General features: G+C 49.6%; 1 protein-coding gene across 3 annotated transcripts in view; it reads left to right on the top strand.

Annotated features, from left to right (window-relative positions):
• Nucleotides 1–27,333, top strand: part of LOC308630755 (uncharacterized protein) — a gene marked incomplete at both ends in the record, with an annotated part of 112,691 nt that overhangs the window by 52,305 nt on the left and 33,053 nt on the right. The window contains one exon of one of the 3 annotated variants that reach the window (XM_081261298.1): nt 2,647–2,694. In XM_081261298.1, coding sequence (XP_081117424.1) covers nt 2,647–2,694 — 48 coding nt within the window. Of the gene's footprint in view, nt 1–2,551; nt 3,240–27,333 lie in introns of those variants that run through there. The other 2 variants (XM_081261299.1, XM_081261300.1) reach the window with 2 other exon arrangements.

Here is a 27,333-nt window from a genome sequence, read left to right on the forward strand (position 1 = left end):
GGAGGACGATGATTGAGAGATAATGCATCAATGATGGATTAATAGATGACAGCTGATTGATAGATAGGGAGGAAGGGAGGGAGGGAGGAGGCAGACAGGCGTAGGAATGTGGCTCACAGTCGCCTAGAGTGTGCGAGGCCCTAGGTTCCATTCCCAGCACAGCAAACCAACTACGAGCATCCCTAGGAGACAGTGAGAAGAGCCAAATCACAAGAGTGAATGGAAAGTCAATGAGTGACAAATTGGGTAAATTTAAATGAGTATTGGCTGAATCACAAAATAATGTCTTGTAGGTTTTAATGATAAACACAGATACCTAAAAAACTTAAAACACAACCTTGAAATCCTGTTGGACGAAGGGTAAACAGAGATCAAGTTCTGAGCTCCCTGTACTATACATTTCTCTGGCAGAAAGATGTGCTTTACTAGAAGGTCCCGGGCACTGGTTTGGGCCCTGGGGGCCTAACATCTGTGGGTGCCATTAATCCTCCCACTATAGACCATCTGGTGGCCTCCAAATGCCCACACATCTGTCCCACAAGCAGAATACACTCACTCCACCAAAGTTCCCCTGAAGTCTTCCCCCACTACAGCATTAACCCAAGTCCTCCAACTCACAGAAACAGAATCCATTAGAAAGACCCAATTCCATCTAAATAAGGTGTGGTGGGTCTCAGGACATGACCCCTCACAAAAGTCCTCTGCACCTCGGGCTTGGGGAACGACCACGCAAATCACAGATCACAGGTGGGTCAGGCATGAGACAAGGCTGACAGAAACTGCTCTTCCAGCAGGAACAGAAGGGCTTTCCCAGACCAAGAAACCACGGAACCCAGCAGAGCTCCCTCTGGGATTGAGCTGCAGGTGCCCCTGTGGCCTGCATCCCAGGCGCTGCCTCCACAGCCTGCCGCACTCTGGACCTGCCTCTCTGCCCACGCAACCCCTCTCTTTTCTTGACGGTGCCAACTGCTGCCCCCAGATCACTTGATCACCCTGTCCACTGTAGAATTTGGAAGTCCAACAGCGTTTCTTCCTTCTGCCTGTCTCCATCCCTTTTGTCCCAAGTTGGCAGAGATTTTGCTGATAGAACTCTCAAAAGCCACGTGGGTCTTCCATGGTATGGAGGGACCTCACCCCAGACAAGAACCCCCAGATTGCTCCTGGGCCATACCATGCCCCACCTGCTTCTGGGACGTGGTTGTGTGGGTTCAGGAGACGCTGGACTAATCTCCTCAGCCACATGGTTGGCCAGACACCCCAGGTCTGTCCAGAGCTTTCCCAGCTGTTCCAATCCCCATCTAAGTCTCTGCAGTCTAGACGGGCTGAGACCCTCCCAGATCATCAGGCGCTGGCTCCTTTCCATCAGGGCTGGGCAGTCCTTTCCCGGAGCATCCCACTGCTCTCACATCCCAAGGACCAGGAAAACACCAGGGTGTGCCCTGGGTTCCAGGTCTCCTCGGTCAGGTGCCCAACCCCTCACAGTTCTGCCTCCTGCACGCCCTGCAACCTGAGTGTCCTGCAAGCAGGTGACCAGGAGAGTCTTGCCTGTCGTCTCCCGTAGCTGCTCCCCGTTTCCTGCTGAGTCCTCCCCTACGGCACCTCGAACCTCCATACGTCTGCCCAAAGCTTGTTCCATACAACCCAGGCTTTCTCTAGCTTGCACCTCAAAATCCCTGCGGCCCCTACCCAGCACCCAATCTCCAAACCACGCCCACATTTCTAGATCCTCCTCACAGCCAAGCTCCAAATACCAAAGCCAGCACCATCTCCTGTGGCTGCAGCTTCCCATCACAGAACCCACACAGGCCACTCTGTGCCACAAGTCCCACCTGGGTCTCAGGAGCAGAATGAGCTCAGCACACTCCCCCTGCAGGCCCCGGGGAGGACCACTTGTGCGTGTGCGGCTGCTGGAGGGGATGGGGAATCAGCAACCCCTTGGTGAGGGGTCAAGTCTCTCTGATCTTGGCATCTCCCATTCATCTCTCTCTTCTCTTTGCAGCAAATCTCCCTCTGTCTCCCCATAAGGACACATTGAGGGTCCATCTGTACTACACGTGATAAGGTCCCCAATCATATCTGCAGGGAGTCTCCCAATAAGAGCACTCCCAGGTCACACGGACTAGGGCATCTTATCCTTGGTAAGGACAGGATCATCCGAATGTAGCACGTGAACCCCAAATAGAAAAGAGTGGAAGTCCAGACATATGTGCGGGAGACTGGGCATGCTGCCACCACCCACGGGCCACGGTAGGCAGCACGGGAGGCAGGTGGGCAGCACCCAGGAAGCCCAGTCAGTCAGACTGAAATGGCATGGACAAGGAAAAGGCCAAATTTAGAAACCTACGGACATGGCTAGTACATGCAGTCAATGGGAAAGCAGGAAAAGAATACAGCAGGAGGGAACGCGCCCTGAGGAAACACCTTGCACACAGGAGGAAGTGACCAGGTGCCTGACCCCCGGCAGGTACATAAAGCCCTGGCTCAGGAGACCCTACACCTCACTCCTCCCTCTCCACCTGCTGCTCTCACCTCCTCCACCCTCCACCTCCAGAACCATGACCTGCTGTGGTTGCTCAGGGGGCTGTGGCTCCAGCTGTGGGGGCTGTGGCTCCAGCTGCTGCAAGCCCGTGTGCTGCTGTGTGCCAGCCTGTTCCTGCTCCAGCTGTGGCTCCTGTGGGGGCTGCAAGGGGGGCTGTAGCTCCTGTGGAGGCTGCAAGTCCAGCTGCTGTCAGTCCAGCTGCTGCAAGCCCTGCTGCTGCCAGGACAGCTGCTGCAAGCCCTGCTGCTGCCAGAACAGCTGCTGCAAGTCCAGCTGCTGCAAGCCCTGCTGCTGCCAGTCCAGCTGCTGCAAGCCCTGCTGCTGCCAGGACAGCTGCTGCAAGTCCAGCTGCTGCAAGCCCTGCTGCTGCCAGGACAGCTGCTGCAAGTCCAGCTGCTGCAAGCCCTGCTGCTGCCAGTCCAGCTGCTGCAAGCCCTGCTGCTGCCAGGACAGCTGCTGCAAGTCCAGCTGCTGCAAGCCCTGCTGCTGCCAGTCCAGCTGCTGCAAGCCCTGCTGCTGCCAGGACAGCTGCTGCAAGTCCAGCTGCTGCAAGCCCTGCTGCTGTCAGGACAGCTGCTGCAAGTCCAGCTGCTGCAAGCCCTGCTGCTGTCAATCCAGCTGCTGCAAGCCCTGCTGCTGCCAGGACAGCTGCTGCAAGCCCTGCTGCTGTGCCCCTATTTGCTGTCAGTGCAAGATCTGAGGTTCTGGCTGCAGGTGGCAAGGGGTTGAATGTGACTAGCAGCTCACACCAAAGCCATTCCTCACCATTCTGAGCCCCTCCTTTCAGAAGATGCAGTTCCAGTGATGTGGTTTCCAGATTCTGTAGGAGCAGGAGCACTTTGTGCTGGCTCCTGCTACCCTGGAATCTCCAAGCTCACTCACTTCAGGTGCAAATCATGTCCCTCCAGTGCTCCCTCATCCAACACAGTCCCAGAGCCCATCACTGCTTTTCACCAGCAGAACTTGGATGAGCCAAGTTTCTGAGTCAACCTGGGTCACTTTCTGAGTCCACTGCCTGTGCACATCCCAGGATCGGCACATCACCAGCCCTCACACACTGCCCCTGCTACCAGCCCTGGAACCTGCCTGCACAGCAGCCACCTGCCAAGGGGTGGACTGCAGCTGCTAACCACTCTAAGGAAACTTACTGCTAAAGAATTCATAAATCGGGGCTGGGGATGTGGCTCAGGCGGTAGCGCGCTCGCCTGGCATGCGTGCGGCCCGGGTTCGATCCTCAGCACCACATACCAACAAAGATGTTGTGTCCGCCGAGAACTAAAAAATAAATATTAAAAATTCTCTCTCTCTCTCTCCTCTCTCACTCTCTCTTTAAAAAAAAAAGAATTCATAAATCAATACAGGGGCTGGGATGGGGGCTCAGCGGTAGGGCGGGTCCTGGGTTCCATCCTCAGCACCACCTAAAAATAAAGGCATCGTGTTGTGTCCATCTACACCTAAAAATAAATGTTAAATCCATCAATCAATCAATAAACACACACACACACACACACACACACACACACACACACCCCCTACTGGACTCCTGACTCCACAGTGCTTTAACACACAGGCCATTGGGGGAGCAGAGCCATCTGGGCCTGCGCAGAGGGAGCCTCCTCTGCTGAGGTGGGTCTGGGCCACTGACTGCAGACTCAGCAGTAAGTCTACCTGCTTTGCCGCCGTGGTCCAGTGCAGTTATGGAAGAGGGTGGAACAACTGGTAATGGTTACAAGGAGAGAGCAATCTCCTGTGAACAGATGGAATGGGGGGAGGCAACCCAACACAGTAGGAGCAAGTGCAGGGAGAGGGTCTGACCAACCAGCAGGCGCCACTCCCTGAGCAGCAACTGTGTAGAAAGCACTTCACAAATCTAAGGGCCAGGGAATGCCCGGGGAGTAAGAGCACTTGCCTAGCATGTTCCAAGCCTGGGCTCCTCCCCAGCACAGCAAAAGTTCTTGAAGACTGGGGAAATACAGGCTTTTGGATTGAACTTATGATAAAACTGTTTTTTTTTTTTTTTTCTTAAGCCCAGATTCAGGCCAGGGACCCTTAATTATGAACCCATATCCCCCGTCCCCACCCTATCACATCATCCCCCCTCTCCTGCATTTGTCTGTTGGAATACAACATTTTGTTTCAATAAATCATCTTTTATCAGTTCAAAACAGGCCGTGTGATCCTTTCATTGCTGGTCTTCCATGTACTGGTGGACAATCAAGCCCATTGTAAACAGCCCAGGGCAGACTGGACAGAGGCAGACTAGGCCAGCCTGCCTGACTGCTCTTCTCACCCCCAGGCTTCCATCCGCCTCCAGGCCTGGGGTTCCTCCACCCATGTTGCACAAAGCACACCAGGAGGCCCGCAAGAGTCTCCGAGTTGTGGGTTTGAGTCCTCCCTGACTGTCCCTTCTGTGCAGGCAATGTGGGCCGGGCCCAGTGTCCCTTGGTCCTCCTCCTAGTTCTCAGAGGCCGTGACATGTTCCCAGGCACCTGGTGTCTGGTTTCAGGCGTGCTTGGGCTCAGCCACTCTGCCCTGGAGTCCTGGCCGCATGAGAGGGCCTGGGAAGGACCTTCAACCAATCTCTTCTGGTCCTGGTGGTTGTGACCTGAGCTGCTGTCCTCCCTGAGGCCTTCTACATGTTGTTCTGCCCCAACTTGGCCCCGAGCAGAGGTGTCAGCGCTCGGATAGGTGAGACCTCAGAAGCCATGAACCAAAGTCAACTCACCTCATCTAAATTTGGTCTTGTCCCGTCTTTTGGTCATTGCAATGAAAAAGCTGACTATCAGAATAAGAATGAGGACTGTACCCATGGGAATGCCAAACCCTTCTGACCAGGCCTCCGGGGACCTGGGGAGAGCAGGTCTCAGACCAAGCAGTTGTTGTCATCTTCAGACGGTGACTTGGTTTCTCGGGAAGCCCACGCGGGTGGCAAGTGGTCAGAGGATCCCCAGCACTTGGAGGCCCTGCCTGTTCTCTAGACATACCTCCCCAGTCCTCACAGCCCTGGACTGCAGGTGGCCCTGTGTTCTGCCAAGGGGCCAAGCCACAGAAGAGAGACTTTCAATCCCAGCTCAGAGGCTGGAACCTCCCTGGCAGGGCACGTCTGGGTCCCCGTACCCCCACCCCCACCTCAGTCATCAAGACGCTCTCAGCACAGCCATGAAGGGCTCCCTGTGCCTCCTCCCCAGCAGGCTCCCCACCAAGAAGACAGCTAGGTGAGCCGTGCTGACCACACTGGAGAGGAGCCACAGCAGTCAGAGGCCAGGCTCAGATACTCTAAATGGCAGGTACATAATGCGAGTGAGGGGCAGGCCTCAAAGTAGCAAGGTGACAGCCAAGACACAGATGTCACGGCATATCCTGGAACAGGACAATGCCAGGAGTGGCCTGTGCCAAGGACAGCCAGGGTCAGGCTGGACACGCACCTCCCAGAGCAAGTGAGTACCTGAAATATTGTCACGCCTTCTAGAAGGATGCTCCCAGCAGTCCTAGGCCTCAGTCCCCACCAGCAGACAGAGGACCAGAGTCCAGCCTAGTGAACTGACCACGGCAGAAGTGTGCCTGAGTGGTGTCGTGTCCAGGTGGGAAAGAGGGTGTCCAGAGAGCTCTCGGTGCTCACGGCCACCAGGAGGCAGAGGCCCACTGTGTCTGAGAAGGAGGACGTGGGCTCCAGGGTGGCAGCCACATGCCACACGCCCCCTGGGTGCCACCCCTGAGCGTCCCAGCAAGGTCCAGCGAGCAGGAGAGACCAATGACAAGGGCAACGGCCAGGCTGAGGACTAGGCCTCGGAGGGGCTGCTCTGGAGGGGAGGCAGAGAAGCCAGCAGACCACAGAAGGCCACGGGCACCCTGAGGGGGAACCACACACCCAGGACTGCTCTCCTCTGTGTCCAGGGCTGTCTGTCCCATTGTGAAGATCCAGCACCCCAGGGACACTGGCCTCCACAAGAGCCATCGTATCTCAGTGGCCCGTGATCTCCCACCTGTCTGACCCTTAATTGCTGTGTCCTCAAAAAGGGTTCCCCAAACGAAGAAGGATCTCAGAGAAGCTGCAGCCTCTGTGCCTGGGTCCACCTACCACCCCAGGCCCAGCTGGGCGCCACACTCAGGAAGCTCTGCCTGCACTTCTCCAGGGGGCTCCAGCAGCAGGGGCTCAGATGCACCATTTTGGCTCTGCAGTGCAAAGACGGGGGCGCTCTCACCCTGTCCCAAAGCCCCCGGGGCCCGCTGCACCTGGGGAGCGCTGCGGGGCTCCATATGGGCTCAGACCTGTATGAGGCAGTGAAGTCCTTTCTCTTTTCTCCTACTAATTTCAACCCGTCAATGGCTGACCGACAACTCATTTCCATCAAGTCTCTCCAGGTCAGATGAGAAATTCAGGTCTGCCTGGGACGTGTCATGGTGCGCCTCGCTCATCGGGGACCTGGGGAGCACAGTGTGTCACTCCGCCCCCAGCTTGTGTGCCTTTTCCCCCGGGACCTAGATTGACTCCCCAAACTAGCAGGCCGGGCACCATGGGCAGGACTGGTCTGGAGGCGTGGGAACATGAGGGAGAAGGCCCTCCTCGCGCTGCCCACGACCGAGGGCGGGCCCTGCCCCCTTCACCTCCCGGGCGCAGGACTGTGGATGGCTGGTGCAGTCCCCTCCTGGGCAGCCCGTGGGCATGCCCTCACACCTTCCTGAAGAGCGGGTGTGGGGTCCTGCGTCCGCCTCCAGGTGGCTGGAGAATCGCCAGTGAAGACCCGCACTTTTCCCTGTGGGAGATTCTTAGTTACAATTGGACTCTTCTCCTTCCAGGTAAGCTCCTATCTCCTGCTGCTTCTCCAGTTGGGTAAGACAAGACCCTCTGGGAGGCTTTCCCCTCCTCCAGGTCATCTGGCTCCTGAGCGGAAGGTCGTCTGGGTTTCCCTCCCACCCTCCCAGTCTGTAAAGCTGGTAGCTCTTCCTGTGTGGCCTCTGCTTGGAGCACCTGCAGTCCTGGGTCCCTTGGCCCTGCAGGAGGCCCCTCCCTGCAGCTGTCTTCAGACAGCCAACCTGGGGTCTCCCCCTCCCTCTCCTGTGTCGACTTCACTTCCCCTTCACGCCCCTCATCACCTCCTTCCTTCTGCTTGCTTTCAGTGCAGCTTTCTCTTCTGCATCGCTTCTTATTTTATAATTGATGCCTGTTGATTCTGCAGAATAGTGGGTTGCATTAGGGCATATCTATACATGCTTACAACGGTGATTGGTTGGAGAGCTTTCTCTTTGCCGAGGTAGGCATCTGCTGCTGAGCTCCCTCTCAGCACTGCTTTTTCTCCATCTCAGAGCGTCGGTGTCCTCTGAAGCCAGTCATAACTTACCCTACGACTCAGGCACCCCCACCGAGGCGTTTCCTCCAGAGAGATAAGAACACGTACAGAATCCAAGATGGTGGGCCAGACGGAGGCAGCATTCTGTGTTGCTCTGTGACCCAGGTCTCACCAAGTGGATATACTGCATCTCTGAGAGGGACAGAGAACGCCTATACAGCTGCTCTTGTGCAGAAATCACCACGATGTACCCTTCCTTGTGCAGGGATCCGGCCTCAGCCTTGGAGCACGACATGACTCCTGACACTCAACTCTCGAAGTCCTAGACCATGCAGGGCTGGTGCATGCCCTGACACGATCACCTATCTGCACCCCTGAAGAACTCCCTGATGTTGCTCAGCTCCCACGCAGGACACTCAGCGGCTACCTACCCTCAGCCCAACGCCATTGCCTGGATCCTCCACGCCTCGCAACACCCTGGTGCTGGAAGCAGACTGCCAACATCTTGGCTCACCTTCCTCGCCATAACTGGTGGGGGTAGCTCCTAGATCCAGCTGGCCAGGTACCTGGTTTCCACCTCCCCCGCTCCCCAGGGGTGGTGACCCAGCACAGGAGCTTCCCAACACAAAACAGCTCTCAGTGAGACGGGTGTGCAGTGCCACCAGGGCGCTGTCCATGGGAGTTCCGGGGAGAGAATTCCCTCATTTGGGAACTGCTAAGAGAGAAGACAATGGAGAAAACGTTTGGAAAGTTTAGAGACTAACAGAGAGACCAGGAACTGGGCAATCCTCAGGCAAGAGAGGGAGAGAGAACCAGGCACTCAAGTCATATGAGCGGACTGAAAAAGAAACTTTGAGGTACAGTCTCCCTGCAGGGACTGGCGGGTGCCACTCCTTGTTTCCAGGTGCGCTGCACGAGGACCAGCCTTCCCACCCTGGTTACCTCCACCATCCTGAGGGCAGAGATAGTAGCTAACAACAGACAACCCACCTATTGGATGAGAAGGGAAGCAGGAAAGATACAGATCTCTAAAACTAGCAACAATCCTGGTTTCTTCCTTTGAGAATTTTTTTCCTCTTTTTTCTTTTCCCCCTCTATCCTCCGGCCCTCACATCCCCAACATGCATGAGACCAAGAACTTTGCATGAATTAGGATTTTGAGGACCGGGACATCTGTACAATATAATATAGAGGTGGTTGTATATGTCCCTTTTCCCCTACATTTCTTACTATTTTAACATCCTTTATTTTTTCTAAATACATATGTGTGTTTGTTTTAGAAAAATATTGTCTTCCCATGTACATGTCTACCCAAAACTACTTCTCTATTCTCTTGCTACTAACCCTCTCCATAAGATTTCTCTTTCACACTTCTTAAAATTTATTAACGCTATATCCTCACATCCTACCTCCTCAGCATGTGATCCTACGCCTCACCCCAAGTTCATTGTCCACCATCAGAAACTGTAAAATCATTTTACAAAACTACTGATTATATTATAGATAATAATCGAATTCTACATTTCTGTACATTGTGACCACACTGTAAACATCTTATTAGCAACAAATTGTTCCTAGGTGGTGTGTTGTTGACATTGGGATCTGTTAACATTATCCTTCCCCACAAAGGAGAGGACTTGGAACCGTACAAGAGCACTACAAACCTATAGGGTAGAAACAGTAACACCCTGAGCCCACAGAGTGAGAAGGGAAGACACTCAAGCAACATGAAAAGTCAAGGGAAGAAAGTGCCCCAAACAAACCAAGACACACATTATTAGAATTCATGGCAACCACAGCAGAAGGAATTCAGGATGTACATGATTAAAACGTTCTGTGAGCTGAAGGAAGATTAAAGAGAGCAAATACAGGCAGCAAAAGATTATTTCGACAAAGAGCTACATAAAAAATATAGGAAGAAAAAAAACCCTAGAAATCCTTGAAATGAAAGAAACAGTAAACTAAATTAAAAGTTCAATTGAACGCATCACCAACAGAGTAGACCACTTGGAAGACAGGACATCAGACAACAAAACAAAATTTATAATCTTGAAAAGAATGTAGACTGACCACATAGTGAAAATGGTAAGAAATGATGAGCAGAAAACCCAAGAATATGGGATAGCATAAAAAGACCAAATTTAACAGTTATTGGGATAGAGGAAGGCATAGAGTTCCAAACCAAAGGAATGAACAATCTATACAATGAAATAATATCAGAAAACTTTCCAAACATGAAGAATGAATTGGAAAACCAAATTCAAGAAGCCTACAGGATGCCAAATGTACAAAATCACAACAGACCCACACCAAGGCACATTATAATGAAAATGCCCAACATACAGAATAAGGAGAGAATATTAAAAGCCACGAGAGATAGGAATCAGGTTACATACAGGGGGAAACTCATTAGGATAATGGCAGATTTTTCAACACAGACCCTGAAAGCTAGAAGATCCTGGAACAACATATATCAAACTCCAAAAGAAAATAGATATCAACCAAGAATCTTGCATCCAGAAAAATTAAGCTTTAGATCTGATGATGAAATAAAAACCTTCCATGATAAACAAAAGATAAAAGAATTTACAGCTAGAAAACCAGCATTGTAGAACTTCCTTAGCAAAATGTTCCATGAAGAGGAAATGAAAAACAATAATGAAAAGCAGCAGAGGGAAGTAGGACACTAAAGGAAAAACTAAACAAAGAAGAAAACAAGTCAAGTTAAATAACAAAAACAAGCAAACATGGCTGGGAATACAAACCATGTCTCAATAATAAGCCTGAATGTTAATGGCCTAAACTCTCCATTCAAAAGACATAGGCTAGCAGATTGGATTTTTAAAAAGATGCAATGATATGCTGCCTCCTGGAGACTCATCTGATAGGAAAAGACATTCACAATCTGAAGGTGAAAGGTTGGGAAACATCATACCATTCACAGGGACTGCAGAAGAAAGCAAGGGTTACCTCCTTCATATCAAATAAAGTAGACTTCAAGCCAAGGGTATCAAAAGGAATAAAGAAGGACATTTCATGCTGCTCCAGGGAACCATACACCAACAAGACATAAAAATCTTAAATATATATGCTCCAAACAATGGAACAGCTGTGTTCATCAAACAAACTCTTCTCAAGTTCAAGAGTCAAATTGACCACAACAAAAAAGTCTTGGGTGACTTTAACACAGCTCTCTCACCACTGAATAGATCTTCCAAACAAAAGTTGAATAAAGAAACTATAGAGCTCAATAATACAATCAATGACTTTGACTTAACTGACTACATAGAATATTTCATCCTTCATCAAGTGGATATACTTTCTTCTCAGCAGCATATGGATCTTTCTCTAAAATAGACCATATACTATGCCACAAAGCAACTCTTAGAAATATAAAAAAGTAGAGATACCACTCTTCATTTTATCAGATCATAATGGAATGAAATTAGAAATCAATGACAAAATAAAAAATAAAAGTTACTCCAATACCTGGAGACTAAACAATATGCAACTGAATGAACAATGGATTGCCAAAGACATCAAGGATGAGATTAAAAAATTCTTAGTGGTAAAAGAAAACACTGATACAACATGTAAAAATCTCTGGGACACTATGAAGGCAGTACTAAGAGGAAAGTTCATTGCATTGAGTTTATTCCTTAAAAGAAGAAAAAGTCAACAAATAAATGACCTAACATTACATCTCAAAGTGCTAGAAAACAATAAGTAAACACCAAAAGTGGTAGAAGGCTGAAAATAATTAAAATTAGAGCTGAAATCAATGAAATCAAAACAAAAGAAACAACTGAAAAAATTGACAAAACAAAAATATTGGTTCTTTGAAAAAAAATAGGTAAGACTGACAGAGCCTTAGCTATGCTAATGAAGAGTAGGAGAGAAAAAACTCAAATTACTAACATACATGATGAAAAAGGTAATATCACAACAGACATTACAGAAATACAGAGGATAACTAGAAATTATTTTGAAAACTTGTACTCCAATTAAATAGAAGATATTGATGGCATCAAAAAATTTCTTAAGTCATATGATTTGCCCAAATTGAATCAGGAAGATATACACAATTTAAACAGACCAATATCAAGTGATAAAACAGAAGACACCATCAGAAGTCTACCAACCAAGAAAATCCCAGGATGAGATGGATACACAGCCGAGTTCTACAAGGCCTTTAAAGACGAATTGATACCAATACTCTTCAATTTATGTCAGAAAATACAAAAAGAGAGAGCACTTCCAAACTCATTCTATGAGGCCAATAGCACCCTGATTTCAAATCCAGGCAAAGACACATCAAAGAAAGAAAACTTCAGACCAATATGTCTAATGAATATAGATGCGAAAATTCTCAATAAAATTTTGGCAAATAGAATACAAAAACATATCAAAAAGATCATGTACCATGATCAGCTGGGATTCATCCCAGGGATGCAAGTTTGGTTCAGCATATGGAAATCAATAAATGTAATTTAATCACATCAGTTGATTTAAAGATAAGAATCATATGATCATCTCAATAGACTCAGAAAAGCATTTGACAAAATACAGCACCCCTCATGTTCAAAACACTAGAAAAATTACCGATAACAGAAACATATCTCAACATTGCTAAAGCTATCTATGCTAAGCCCCAACATCATTCTAACATCATTCTAAATGAAGAAAAAGTGAAAGCACTTCCTATAAAAACTGGAACAAGACAGGGATGCCCTCTTTCACCACTTCTATTTAATGTAGAAACACTGCCCAGAGCAATTAGACAGACAAAAGAAATTCAAGGGATACACACTGAAAAGAAGATCTTAAATCAGCACTATTTGCTGATGATATGATTCTATACCTAGAACCCAAAAAGTTCCGCCAGAAAACTTCTAGAATTAGTAAATAAATTCAGCAATGTAGCATGTTATAAAATCAACACCCATAAATCAAAGGCATTCCTGTACATCAGTGGCAAATCCTCTGAAAGGGAAATGAGGAAAACTATCCCATTTATAATAGACCCCCCAAAAATACTTGGGAATCAAGTTAATGAAAGAGGTGAAAGATCTATACAGAACCCTAAAGAAAGAAATCAAATAAGACGTTAGAAGATGGGAAGATCTACCTTGCTCTTGGATAGGCAGAATTAATGTTGTCAAAATGACCATACTACCAATAGCACTATACAGATTTAATGCAATTCTAATCAAAATCCCAGTGACATTCCTCATAGAAATAGAAAAAGCAATCATGAAATTCGTCTGGAATAATAAGAGACCCAGAATAGCTAAAGCAATCCTTAGCAGGAAGAGTGAAGCAGGTGGCATCACTATACCAGACCTTAAACTATACTACAGAGCAATAGTAACAAAAACAGCATGGCATTGGCACCAAAACAGACTGATAGACCAATGGTACAGAATAGAGCACACAGAGACTAACCCACAAAATTACAATCATCTTATATTAGACAAAGGTGCAAAAACATACACTGGAGAAAAGATAGCCTCTTCAACAAATGGTGCTGGGAAAACTAGAAATCCATATGCAACAAAATGAAATTAAACCCCTATCTCTCACCATGCACAAAACTCAACTTAAAGTGGATCAAGGACTGAGGAATTAAACCAGGGATCCTGTGTCTACTAGAAGAAAAAGTAGGCCCTAATCTCAATCATGTGGATTAGGCCCCAACTCCCTTAATAAGACTCCTGTAGCATAGAAGCCTGCACTGGGTGGCCGGCAACTGATCAGACAGGGACCCTGGAGGGCCTTTAAGAGGGAGGAAGTGTGGGCCTCTGGAGGGATGTCACAGACCTCAGCTCGCCAGGCCTTCTGTGCAGGCAGCTCGTCTTGGTGAGACTTGCAGTAAGGAAAGGAGCTGCAGCCAGGCACTGCTCTGTCCCCCCTTGCGTTCACTTGGTACCAGTCTAGACACTAATGCTGAGGGCACTGTATGTCTGGGCATGCGGTGTCCCCAAAGCTCATGCTGGACAAGGCAGGAGGTTCAGGGTGCTCAGAGGTGAGATGATCAGATTCTGAGAGCTGCAGCCTGATTATCCATGTAGGAGAGACAGGTGGACTGGGGGTAACTACCCACACATGTGCACTGGGTGCATGACTGTGGGGTTTACATTTTGTCTGTGGCTCCTCTCTCTCCGATTCCTGGTCAGCATGTCCTGAACAGCTTCCTTCCACATGCCTTCCCTCCGGCAGAGAGCAAAAGAGTCAGCTGACCACGGGTGGAGCCTCTGAAACCACGAGCCAAAACACACTTCTCCTCTTCTAAGCTGTCCTTGTCAGAGATTTTAGTCCCCAACAGAGTCTGGCTCACAGCGGCTTGGCCTGGGGAGGGGGCTTGGGACGCTGGGGGGTGTCTTCAGCCCTCACTGTGTTCACTTTGGGTTTTGCAAATGTGGATGCAACTGTTTTATTACACAAGCGAAAACCAGAAGGAAGGAGGTGGGCCGACAACACAATGTCACCTTCATGACTGATGGATCTGGGGAAGAGTGAGACATAGGGGATGTGAGGCCAGAAGTGAGCGGCCAGCTCCACCAAGGTGCCTGCCCCCGCGGGGCTGCTTGCTCTGCTGTGCGCCAGGAGAAGGGAGGTCATGGCCCTGCCCTCCTGTGCTTCCTGCACGTGGCTCTTCCCACTGAAAAGACTCCAAGTTTCAGGGACAGTCACCTGCTATGACATACTGCACTCCGTGAGGCAGGAGGGCCTAAAGAGGGGGAAAGCAGGAGTGTCACTTCACAGGTGTCCTTTGTCCTCTCACAGGAATGGGAGCAAGAAAATGAGAGCTCTCCCAGCATCCCCTTAGATTTTGTTCCGGAGCCAACTTGGTTTGAACAGGAAGCCACTGAGAAGCCAGGAGTCTGTCCCCCGTGGGTGGCACTGGGGAAGCAGGGTTTCCTGCTCCCTGAAGTGGGAAGCTGCTTGTCCCCAGCCCATGGCAGCCTCCTGGGGGCCAGGGCTGACTGAAGCCATCATGCCCCACAGATCGTGTGAACTGGTCAGAACAAGAAATCTCTTAGAGCAACTTTGATGGAGGTTGGAAAGTTCTCTCTCCTTCCTCATCATGTTGGACTCGCTTATGGTGCCCATGTTGGCCTAGTTGCTGTCTCCTCTTTTCTAGCTGTTCTTGTCTTTCACTACTCCCAGGAATGACTGTGTTTTGGCTTAACTGGTTTTGGTAGGTGTTTAAGATCAAGTTGGTCAAATTGACTTTGTTTCTATCTATTGTTAAGAGTCAGCCGGGTTCCCATAGGGGTCGCTCGTGGGGGAACTTGACAATAGCTTCTCAGTTCTACTAGTGCCATTTGCGCTAGGATGGGTCCAGGTCTTGCTTGACCATGTGGCTTCCCTTGGAAGCATCAGGGATGTCTCCTGTCTCCAATGACCCTCCTATTCACAGCAAGTGCACTGGTTGGCTTTTCACTCTCCGCTGGTCTCATTGATCTCCCTGACCAGGAGGTTATGTGGCCCAGAGTTTCAAAGCTCTTTAGAGAAGTTCCCTGTTCCCTGGATTCAGACTGACTCAGAGGGCCAGAGCCAAATATTGGTTTTCTTGGCCATTTTAATTTAACTTTAAGTCTTGATCATAAACATCCAGCAAAGTCAGTTTCACCCTAAATTAAGAGTATTGGGCTTTAGCTGAAGTCTGGCCTACTTTGGAATCATTCTGACATGTAGTAAGATGGGAGGCACAGCCTTATCTCAGGTAAGGCTAAGATTTATAAATCTTAGGTAAAGTGTTCTAGTATTGAAGCTGATCTTTGTTTTTAAATATCATTTTATAAAGATTACATATATTGTTGTTCGAGGTCACATGAATATTAGCTAACACAATATATTACATTTAAATTGTACCCAGTTTATAGAACTTTATATTAATCTTATTGATAATAGGTCCAGTTATAGAAAATTAAATGATATAAATAAATCTCCAATATGTTATTTTTATAAGCCTAAAATTACCATGAAACCTTTTGGAGAACACCAGCTTGATATAATTTTTTAAAAGCTTCTATCTTGATGATTTTTATACCTGGAAAATATGAACATATTTAATATACAAAGAAGAGTATTAGAAGAAATAACATATTACCAATATTGTAAAATAACAGTTGTTGTTTAACCATAGTTGTATAATGCTTAATTCCTTCAAGATTACTTGCTCAAAAAACTTACATATTTAACCAACTTACACAGAACTTCTTTATCACTTACTCAAACCTATATAGCCAACATACATAGACCTTCTTTATCACTTGCTTATACCCTCTTATTTACTTAATCATATAGACTCTCTTATCTAGAAACACCTTTTCCTTCTATTAAATCCATACTTAGAACCTTCTAATTTCTCTTTCCCATCTGTTAACTCCTTCTTTATTCACACTTTGAAACAATCCTTGTAAATTTCTGAATTTAGGCAAGCTATTCCATTTTAATAAGAGATATTTTCTTACTTGCAGTACATAATTAATCACATCTGTTTACCACTTCATGAAAACATAAACAATGTTTAAGTATATGGAATCATACTGTTGTAGGGACGGACAAGGCAAGGCACCTAAGATAGCAGTGAAGATAGGGAAACTCTTATTTGGTTGCAGATTCAGAGGACACAGCCTCTGCCATAATTAATTAACCCCCTGAACCCCATGTTTAGGTAGTTTCAGAATTTTGCACCCAGCATGTAAGGGGAGGGTCTCAGAAGTTCACAGTCTGCAGAAGTTCACAAAAAGCAGGGTTTTTTTTTTTTCTTTTTTTCTCTGTTCTGGGCAAGTTAACCCTTCAAGGACACCTGGGAAGGGGAGACCTTCTTCTCCCTTTTCTTTCCTCCCCCTGCCAGCTGTTACCATGGAGCCCAGTTGGTAACTTCCTTATCTTAGAAATGTAGTCAGCACTATGAAGCCCAGCTCAAGGCCAGAGGCCTTGTTCACATATTTTTGTGAAAAACTAGTAAGGGGGTGTCCAACTTTTTGAGTGCTGATTTTTCCAGCCAGTGACCAAGTAAAACAGGGCAACAGGAAAATAGGAAGTTTATCTACATTAAACTCTTGTATAGGGATTCTTTTGCTGAAAGTCCTAAAATCAGCCATGGTGAAGATTTCTGGAGAAGGTCAGTTAAGACTTTTCTGTGGGCCTGGTAGGGAGGGGGAAGACGGGAAGGCCGGGCTGAGAGCAGCTAGGGTGGATCTAAGAATGAAGAAGGAGATGTGAAAGAATAATGGGAAAGGGGTTGGGGATTTTCCCTAGCAAGGAAAACTTGAGCAGAAGATCAGGTAGAGCAGAGGGGAAGATGGGAATGAATATCCCAAAAAGCCTGTAAGGGACTTTAATTCTTAATAACCTGTTTTCAGTGATGACAAAGCAACTTTAAAGGCCATTTCACCGGATCTTGGATAGGGGTCTGAGAGTTAGCTGGTAAGAGGACCTGGTGGGACCCGGTGTGGGTGCTAACAGTAGAAGAGAGGAGTGAGTGGGTGGAGGGATTCCTTCAGTAACTGCTACCTCAGCAAGGGGACAACAGTCTGAGGAAGGGTGGTGGTGTACGTTTTTGATCTAGTAATTGGAGGGGAGAAAGCAGGTTACTGAGGTGGGAGTGACGGCCGAGAGTCTGGGGCAGAAGGCTGAGGGTGAGGATCTGTTGGAGCTGGGTGATAGGGTGGAAATTCATCAGCAGGGTCAAAAGAAGTGGATGAGTCTGAGGAGGAGAAGATTGGGGATTGGTGGTTGGGGGAGTTGGTCTGCAAGCTAGAAGAATTTGTAGAGGGTTGCAAGAGGTGCACAGAGCACAAGCAGGAAGAAAGCTTTGATTTAGCAGCTCTTTACCCATTTTTTCGAATGCTCACAGTAATTGTGATCCCTCCCTTAGAATGGAGGGATCCAGGGACCCAAAAGGGTGCTATCTGTTTTGGTTGTCTAAGGGATAAGTGGGCCAGGCCTGGGTGCTATATTTGATCAATTTTGGGGGTTTGGTGTCTGGTGTCAAGGAGAGGGTTTTGAGGTTATCCAAGAGGCATTGTAGGGGAGAGTCGACCGGCAGAGAGGACACATTACCCATGTCGCAAACGTCGTATAGGGGAGAAGGAAGGAGACGCAAACATAGTATAAGGGAGAGGGAAGGAGATGCAAAGATAGTATAAGAGAGAAGGAGGAAACTGATTTATTGGCAAAAGGGGTCCTCGCTAGAGCCAAAAATCAGGAGTGCCTAAGTGGCAGGTTCGAGCTGCAGAGGTTGGTCGTCACCTAATCCTGACCGTCAAAGCTCTCGTCCTGGACGGAGCTGGAGCCGTGGGAGACCTTGGCCAAGGCTTTTTGGGACCCCTCCTGGAGAGGCCGGATACTCCCAGGGCCAGAAAGAGGGGATAGAGAGAGACAGGGGAAGAGAGAGGAAGGGAAGGGTAAGGTTTTCTCTGGAGGCCAAGTCTTGAAGGTGTGAGGACTAGGATTTTAGGAGAGTCACCAAAACCGTGAGGTCTGGGTAGGGTGTGATGTCAAGTTCTCTGTTATGTGTCCCTGGAGGTTTCACAGTCCTTCGAGGGAGACCTAAGAAGCCTATGCTGGTAAATTACCAGCTGGGAAGGGGAATAATTTTGAACCCAGGAGTCTAATCTGCCCTAGGAAGGAGTCCCTGAGGGCCACCGTGGCCTTGAAGGCTGTGGTGGGGTGTTTTCCTCCCCGCAGGTGGGCAAAGAAGTTTGCTGGACAATCAAGGATCAAATCCTCCCGACATCACCATTGGGTTTAGGACTCCAGGAAGGGGAAACTCACCAATCGAAGGTCGGTGGTGGATGTAGTTCTGGCGATGGAGAAAATGGGTTCAGGTCGTCCAGTGAGTGGCACTTCCAAAGGAAGAGGGACCCAAAAGTGGGTTTTAACCCTCTCCCGGGTTTCGACACCAATGAAAGGAAAGTGACCACAACACTCAGAGCAACCAAGAGAGCTTTATTGCAGCAGTGCAACAGAGGAGAAGAGAGAGAAAGAGAAGGAGAGAGAGAGAGAGAGAGAGAGAGAGACAGAGAGACAGAGACAGAGAAAGCAAGAGAGAGAGCAAGAGAGAGAGGGGCCTGGCAGGAGGGAGTTTTTATAGCCCAAATCTAATGCGGTCTCTGGGTCTGCAAGCTGCCTTGTTGGCCCAAGGGGGGTTGAGTGTTCAGCCTTGAGCGGGGGCTTGGGCGTTTGGGCTTGAAGCAAATAGTTGATCAAGAACCAGACAGAGGGTTTGAGAGGCCAGGTCATCCTGCAGCTAACTTTGTTTCGCATGCCCTGCAGACAGCTTACTCAGCCTGTCCTGCACCTAACAGGTGGTCAGGCTGGCAGCAGGGCCCAGGGGACTGAGTGCCAGAGGGGAGTCACCAGCCACCTGCAGAAGTGTCAGGGCTCTCCTCTGAGCTGTTCGTCTCCAGGCATGGAAGCCCTGAAGGGTCTGGCTTTCTTTCTTCTTTCACAACCGTTTTTGCACCTGTGGGAAAGACTGTGGAGACATCTGGGTAAACAAATGCAAAGAACAAGAAATTGAAGTGAAGCCCGTCTCCACCTCAGTCCACTGTCCAAGTTTGTCCTGGGCCCTGGCTGAGAATTCGGGGGCTACTCACTTCATTGCATGACTCTGGTAAATGAGCTGAAGAACCCCACCTTGCTCTGGCCAACACGAAGACCCTGAGTTTCACTCACGGTGTTGATGACGGGTGGCATTGATTTTGCATATGGTGGCAGGAAACAGGGCGGCAGGGAACAGGCTTGCCTTAGAGCACAAGGCACAGGAGTCACACTTCCCCACAGAAGCCCTTCCTTGGTGGCCCAGAGCCCACACCCCTCCTGCCTCCAGCATCCTGAGGTAAAGAACATGTCGGTGAGCAGGAGAGTGCTAGAAACTCTCAGGTGGGGGATCCTGGCTTTAACAGTGTCCCCGTCCCCACTATTGCTAGAGCAGGTCCCCTGCCCTCAGGATGGCCCCATCACCATCCCCTCACTCTCAAACTCTTTAGGATTCCCCAGGGTGTCTAGGAGGGAACTCTTCCTCACTGAATCCTGGGCCCGAAACAGAAATCCCAGACCTGAGAACTCTCACCCCTCACCCTGACATTTTCTTCTTTCATTCCAGAACCATTTTGGAATTCACACACTTTTTTTTTTCTTCCGGAATTTCAACAGAAGTGTATCTAGATCCATACTGGTGGCTGGAGGCCATCAAGGGACCGAACAGACAGAACCAGGCCATCTGGGGCACAGGTGGCTGTGGGGGAGGAAGATGGTGGGCAGCAATGAGAAGGGCTTGTGTGGTGGGCTCACAGGTGGGTGGGGAGGCGGGGCCAGAGCAGAAGCCGAGGTCCTTGTGGAGTGGGTGGGTGGGGTGTGATTGTAGCAGACAGAAACCTGCGGGCTGTGAGGGTCAGGGATGCAGGTTCCAGAGAACAGGGACTTGCAGGCAGGGGCCGTCCCACAAGTGCCTGGTGAGGCTGGCACTGATGTGGCATCACCAGGGAAGGGAGGAGGCGGTAACTGAGCAGGGGCAGTTGCAGTCTGTGCTTGCACTGAAGACCTGGGAGGGCTCCCACCCACCAGGACTCCCACCCAGGTGCCAGTGAGGTGGGAGACACTGTGCGCTGAAGGATTGGTGAAGGTGTTCCTGCACCCGCTGTCTGACAGGGTCACAGCATGGGGGATGCTGCGGCAGGGCCGCACCATCTGGAAACAACAACCATGGGGAATGTTCCGTGTTTTGATACTGATGCCACGGATAACAGGGCATAGGTCAATCAATAAGAAAAGTACGTATTGCCTGAGACTGCACGAAAATTCCCAGAATGAGACTAAGGATACAATTAAGACATACCACCAAGAGACCCTCCTTCACCTGACACAGGAATTTATGATGAAAATGGGGAAAACATAGTTGGCATTAATGGCAAATGGGTTGAGGTGCAGAGCCTGCCTGCCCTTTAGTTAAAGAATACTTGGTGTACTTTGACCAAGGATCAAAGAAACTCTTTAAGAAAGCAGTTAAATAGGTCATATGAAAAAAGGAAATTACCTTGGAAATTAAAAATAATGTAAAATTAACATAGTTATATTTTAGAGGCACTTCAGAGTAGTAGGCTTTTAAGTAATACGCTTTCACTATTTTAAGTGTGTTTCACTGGGACTTTAGAAGTAAGAAGCTTACCAATAATCATAGGTATGCTTTAAAGTTAAAGGTTAATGAAATAATTACAGGTATGCTTTAAAGTCAAAAGTTAATAATAGGTCAAGAGACATGTAGCCGAGTTGCGTGTTGTAGCACCTAGTGATTGAGGTAAAAACGTAAAAGCTTAATCATGATTGGCAAAGCTTACAGGAAAATATTTTAAACAATGTACTCAATATCTTAGGTAATCAATATATGTCAGAAAGGATTGTAACTCTTGAAAAGTATGTAAATCAAAGAAGTTCGGGCTTTGAGGCTATTCATTAACTACCTGCAAAAAGGGTATAAAAATAAAGGCCCTTCTACCGGCAGCAGATCCTCCTGGAGGCTGCTGTAACTTGCAACCTGTCCTCCTGTCTCTTCTTTTGCAGAGGCCACTCATCCTTCAGGACCCCTGGATCCCTGCTGAGGCTGGACCCGAGGCATCTGACCCCATCAGGAGGCCACAGCTTGGGTCCAGGAAAGAGGATGGAGCCCCTGAGGTGGGGAGGCTCACTGGATTGCGTCCATCTCCCAGGGAGACCAAGCATGATTTGCTCATGGCTGGACTGGCGTGCATCAGAGACCGGCTAGCCTTGGGCTCTTAGATACCAGGAACAACAACGATAGGGTCTTGCAAGATTCATTTCCCCAAATTGTCTTCCTGAAAGAGGGATCTCATAGAGCTCATGCCCATGGGTCTGGGGTCCATCCAGGGGGGGCCCTCCCGAGTCTCCAGGCTCCCTGTTGAGCAACAGAAGAGTTGCCTTTATTTCATACATGAACAGAACATTTAACCCCTTCCATCCGGGCTTTTGCCTCATGTAGCCAATTTCTACTTTAAAAGTCCGTTGTAAATCTCTGACTTCTAAGATACCCATGGTGACCTCATGATTAAATCTCCAGACATGAATTTCCCCAGAATCTGCTGGACAGTGATATTGGTTTGCCCCAGATAATCTCCCTAGTTATGTAGGTCTCCACAGGGGACAGCCTGACAGGCTTCAACTTCACCCAGAGGCAGGTGGTCCAGGTTACATTAATGATCAACTTATAGGATGGGATTTTCGACGTCACTATGATGCCATTAGAGTCCTGTCAAGGTTGATGGGGTGGGCTCTGGGGTGGACTGAGGTCACTACTTCCCCTGTGGAAGCTGAGGCTCCTGTGCTCCTGCCCAGAGGCCAACTCTGTCCTGCAATCCAAAGGGCCATCTTGGTCGTGAGCAGGACTTGGCAGGGCCCTTCCCAAGCAGGGTCCAGCCAGTTTTCCTCCCAGACCTGGATCAGGATGTGGTCACCTGGCCGATGTGACTGTGCAGGAAACCCCAGAGGTGGGGCCTGCACCAGGAGGCCCTGCAACCTCAGGGAGGACAAAGCAGAGGAGACCCAATGTGTACTTCTAGGAAACTGAGCCTTCGTTTCAAAGGTGGGGAAACCGTTGTGTTCCTGGATATGGCCACCCAGGGAACAGCTCACGTGGGGACAGCCTCCAACTCTCCAGGGAGAGGTTCTAAGTCAGAGGAGGGCAGTGGGGGGTGTCCAATCCAGGGGGGCTTTGTCTCCAATATCAGCTTAGTGGTTCTTCTCTTGAGAGTTTGGTTCTTTCTCTCCACCTTTCCCGAAGAAGGAGGGTGCCATGTTATATTGAAGGTTTTCATGAGTTCTTTAATAATGGTGAAATGGCCTCCATTATCTGAATCTGTGTTCTTCATCAAACAGTCAAGGGATTACAGATTCCAACAAGACCTTGGCCATGTTGTTGGGAGTGGTGCTGGGCAGGGGGATGGCGTCTACCCAGCTGGTAAAATGCTCTACTGTTTGTGGAGAGCAGTCACAGTGAGAGAGCTGTGTTTGAAATTGGGGTCCCTCATGACTTCATGGCTGTGGCAGGCTTGGCGCCTGGGAAAGGGTCTGTGCAAAGGTGCAGGATGCCCAGTTGCTATGGTAATGCCTCCAGGAGGAGGCTCTGTGCTAGAGTTTTATCAGCCTTGACCTTGACCTCGAGCACACAGCTCCTGAGAATAAAGAAATTCTCTTGCTAAGACAACAACAATATTTCACTGGCTCTGCTGCTCCTGAACCCGCCCCGTAACAGTAACTTTAAACAATGGACTTTCTTGAGAACTACACAAAGCTCCTAACATTGCACATTGTAACCGTAGTCTGTAACTGAGGAATGAGCTGCTTAATGTTGCTAACTCTGCAGCTTCTAGGAATATAAAGAAAACTGCTTGCATAGTCTTTAATCTGATCAATGAGACACATATAATAAAGATTGCTGGCGTAATTCTTTAGAGCTGCTTCTCCATCAGAGAGCAGCCCTCCACCCAATCCCAGCTGTTAACTTTACAATCTGCAAACGTGAGTCTTTATTTTTCTAATCTCCCATCGCCCCTTGCTGGAACCTGCTAGTTTGGCCACGCTGGTCACAGCAGCTATTACAACGAGTATTTCAGATGACCTATTTTGGGAGGTGCTTTGGGAGGGTCTTCATCCACGGTTCCTCCCCCCTGGGCTGTCTCCTCCAAGCCTGTCTGTTGACCTTCTACAGGGCACGCAGCTCTGGGGACTGTTGGCCATGGTGTCCCTCCCCAAGCATCTGCCCACTCCTGATACAGTGTAATGATGGCTCATGGCCCCGGGTCTCCCTTAGGGAGGTGGCCCCCGTTTCCCTCATAGTGGGTTTTGTGAGCATCTCTGCCATCGGTAAAAGCCTTTGGCCCCTGGAGTTTTGGAGGCTCCCGACCTTATTAGTTGTTTATTCTCTGTGGGCCGAATGTGGGGTAACTGGGGGAGGGAATGAAGCAGGGGTGAAATGGAAATGGGGCCTCTTTACTGCTCCATCTGCTGCGCTGTGGCCTTGGGCCTCCACGTTGTGGCCCCTTTGATGTCCTGCCCAGTAGCTGTCTCTTCTGGTAATAGCAGGCTTCCCAAGACTGAGTGATTACTTCTTCATGTAATAAATCCTTCCCCTTACTAATAATTACTCACACTCCGCCCAGATCTTTCCCGAAGTGTGGACAACTCCAAAGGCATGTTTAGAATCTGTGCACGTCACCCCCTCCTTTCCCTTGGAAATTTAGGGCCTGATTGAGAGCAAAGAGCTCACAGGTGTGGGTGACCAGCACCGGGCAACCCCCACTCTGACTGTGTTCCATGTCCTACAGAATGTCCATCATGTCCCTTTCCTTGAATGACTCAGGAGGACCCTTCTACAGAGAGTCTCCCTCGATGTCCCTCCTTTGTCCGGAGGTCAGGAAGAATCTCTCCTTGCTCTCTGGCCGTTAGAAGCCTGGGGAAACTTGAATTTCCCTGTGACTGATTACTGACCCGTCCCTAGTTCCCACAATAGGTCTGACCTAAGACCTTGGCCCCTGCCTCAGGCACAAAGGGGCACCTGCTTGGGTCTGCCTGGTTTTGCCTCTTTCCTGAGTCTTTCAACAGTAGGGACACTGGGCCTCCCCTTCTTCCCCACCCCAGCAGCTCCTGCTGGACGTCTGCCCTGGGTGGACTGACGCACCCAGGAGGAGCAGCTGCCCCACAGGCAGTCAGGAGGTTACTTCTCCACCTCCAGGGCCATCTCCATATTGGTGCAGGGCGCGTGGTGGGTGGGGCCTCCGTGTGGAAGCCCCTGACCTCCTTGGGCTCCGCCAAGGGCAGGAGGGGGCACCCTTCCTTCCCCCCACCTGGGGCACTCCCTCTTGGAATGTCCTTCCTTCCCACCCTCAGAGCTTGTATTTCCTCCTTTCCCCTCTGTGGTCTTTGGCCTCCTGTCTCTCAGGTGTCCTGAGTGAGGCCCCGTTTGTCCCTGATGTTTAGGGCCTGGTGTGCTGGGCCACTTGCCCTGTGGTGGAGAGCCCAGCCTGGCCTCCGCACTCCGCACCCCTCACCTGCACCTCCTGAGCGTCTCTCCAGAGCCCTCTGGTTGCCATCCTCCCACCGTCTCTGGTTTCTGTAATTTTCCGGCACCGTCAGGCCAGCCATTAGTCACAAAGTGGGGTTCCAACATTCCTCGCCCTAAGGGCCACCAACGTGTGTCCAGAACACTTTCTCCTGGGTTCCCTCAATCTATTCAATCTGCTGGCCCTTCCTTGTTCCTTGCTGTGAATCTAAACAGGGGCATTTACAAACCGAACTCTCCCCCCGGAAGAGAGACCTCATAGGAAGGATGGAGGGTGGAGGGGAGGAAGGAACCAGATTCCCTCTCTGGGCAAAGGGGACACGTGGAGTCTCCGGTTTGCCTTGTTCTGAGTCTTTTCTTGGTCCAGGCAGGGAGGGTGGAAGCTGGGCAGGGCAGAACCTTGGCACAGCTCTGGCTGCCCTCTGCTCCTCAGTTGACCAGGACTGGAGCCCAGGAGGGTGTGGTGGGGAGGACAAGAGGACCCCTTCCTCTCATCCTGCCCCAGGAAGCCAGTTTTATCCTCCTCTTAGCGGTTTTAAGAGGAAAGAGGACCCTGGCCCTTTCCCTAACCAGAGCCTGCTCTGTGTCCCTGACTGTGGCTGGTGTCCTTTGCAGATGCTGTCAGGGCTTGACGTTCTCAACCTTCATCTGCCCAAACTTTGGCAAAACACTGAAGGCTTCAGGATCGACCCTGAGTGCAAATAAAACAACAGCATCTTCTCATCGGTGGTTTCTTTTCCCTTTTTGTCCTGGGATTATTTCTGATATTTCATCGTGTAGCCCAGAGGGCCGTCTGGGGAACTTTGATGTCTTTACCCCCTGCCCCCAGCGGCCTCTTTCTCTAGAGTTTGTATTTCTGGTCCTGCTCTCCTGGGACGGGTCTGGTGTTCTGGGTAGACGCTCATCGCCCCCTGCTGGAGGTTTCTTGAACTACTCCCCATCTCTCCTGTGTCTGGTCTCCTGTTCCTGAGTAGAGGCTCAACCCTGGCTCTTGGGGTTTCTTATACTCCTCCGGGGATGCTTCCTCCCTCCCTGGCCGGCTCCCTCATGGGAATAGGGAGTCCACACTTGCTTCCGTCACCCTCTCACAATTTCGGGGATGTCCCGAACATGGAGGAAGTACTCACCTTCCTACCTTGGTCTGGCCAGGGGATGACCTGGTCCCAGCCATGCTTACCTGGGCCACCCTGTCCTCTGTGCAGTCTGTCCCATGAATGCTTGTTTGGGCTACAATATCTGCTGCGTGGCCACAGGAGCCTTGGCGATCGAGGGCCCTTGGCGAGCAGGTTCTGACTGCATACCACAGCAAGTGCTTCCAGGCCGGAGCAGGTGCCCACTCCCTGCTCTGGGCCAGTGTCCCTCGCTCGGCGGGGCTCTTCAGAAGGGAGCCACAGGTCATTCCATGGAGGACTTTTGTTCCTGTGGGCCTCAGGGTGACAAAAATCGAGGTCCTTTCATCGCTTTCTTCTGCAAGTTTCGTATTCCTACTCGGAGCTGTTTCTCATTCTCACAGAAAAGGACTCCTTTCCTCTGAAGGCCTTGAGGCAGCCGGCCTCCGTCTAGCTCAACAGTGAGCAGAAGGGAGAGGCAGAGAAAGGCATGCCATGGTCAGGGCGTGACCACTGATGTCACCCCTCCTGCCTGCAGGGCTGGGAAGACCTCCAGGCCACATGGGGAAGGCGACACACGGGACAGCCCTGCTGCTGCCCATGAGTGGCATGGGAGTGACTGTTGCTTTGGTCCTGTGTCCTCAGTATTTCAAAAGTGGCTTGTGAATCATTAGCACAGCAAAACTCCCCAGGGTGGGAGTGCTGGGGTTGGGGTCACTTCCACGCAGATGCCCGTTACTGTCTGGCTTTAGTCCATCCTATGGTTCACATTTGATTCACCTTTTCCTAGTGATTAAGTTCTCGTTCACAAGTTTCTGGCCATCTGTGAAGCGAGGCCATGTAGAAGTTCAGGCAGGGCACAGTGACGCACACCTGTAATCCCAGCGACTCAGGAGGCTGAGACAGGAGGATCACAGGTCAAAGGCAGCCTCAGCAAGGCGAAGTGCTAAGCAACTCAGTGAGACCCCGTCTCTACATAAAATACAAAATAGGGCTGGGATGTGGCTCAGTGGCCGAGTGCCCCCGAGTTTAATCCCTGGTAGTTTAAAAAAAAAACAGTAGGTATTCAGATCCTTTATCCCTTCTAATAGCCAACTTTTCAGTATAAACGTTTTTTTTAATGTCCTCCTGACGCAAGCCTCCCTCCAGACACAGGATTTCTAGTATCTTCTGTCGGTCATTTTCCATACCCTGATGGTGTAATTTGAAACTTGTTGATCTCTGTGAAGTCTGCTGTGGTTGTGGTCTTTGCCTGCGAGCTCTCCTTCCCTCACTCCCCTCACATGGCTGGTTCTGCTCCAACACCTG

The sequence above is a fragment of the Spermophilus citellus genome, assembly GCF_964194105.1.
Source record: "Spermophilus citellus genome assembly, chromosome: 2".
Lineage (NCBI taxonomy): Eukaryota > Metazoa > Chordata > Mammalia > Rodentia > Sciuridae > Spermophilus > Spermophilus citellus.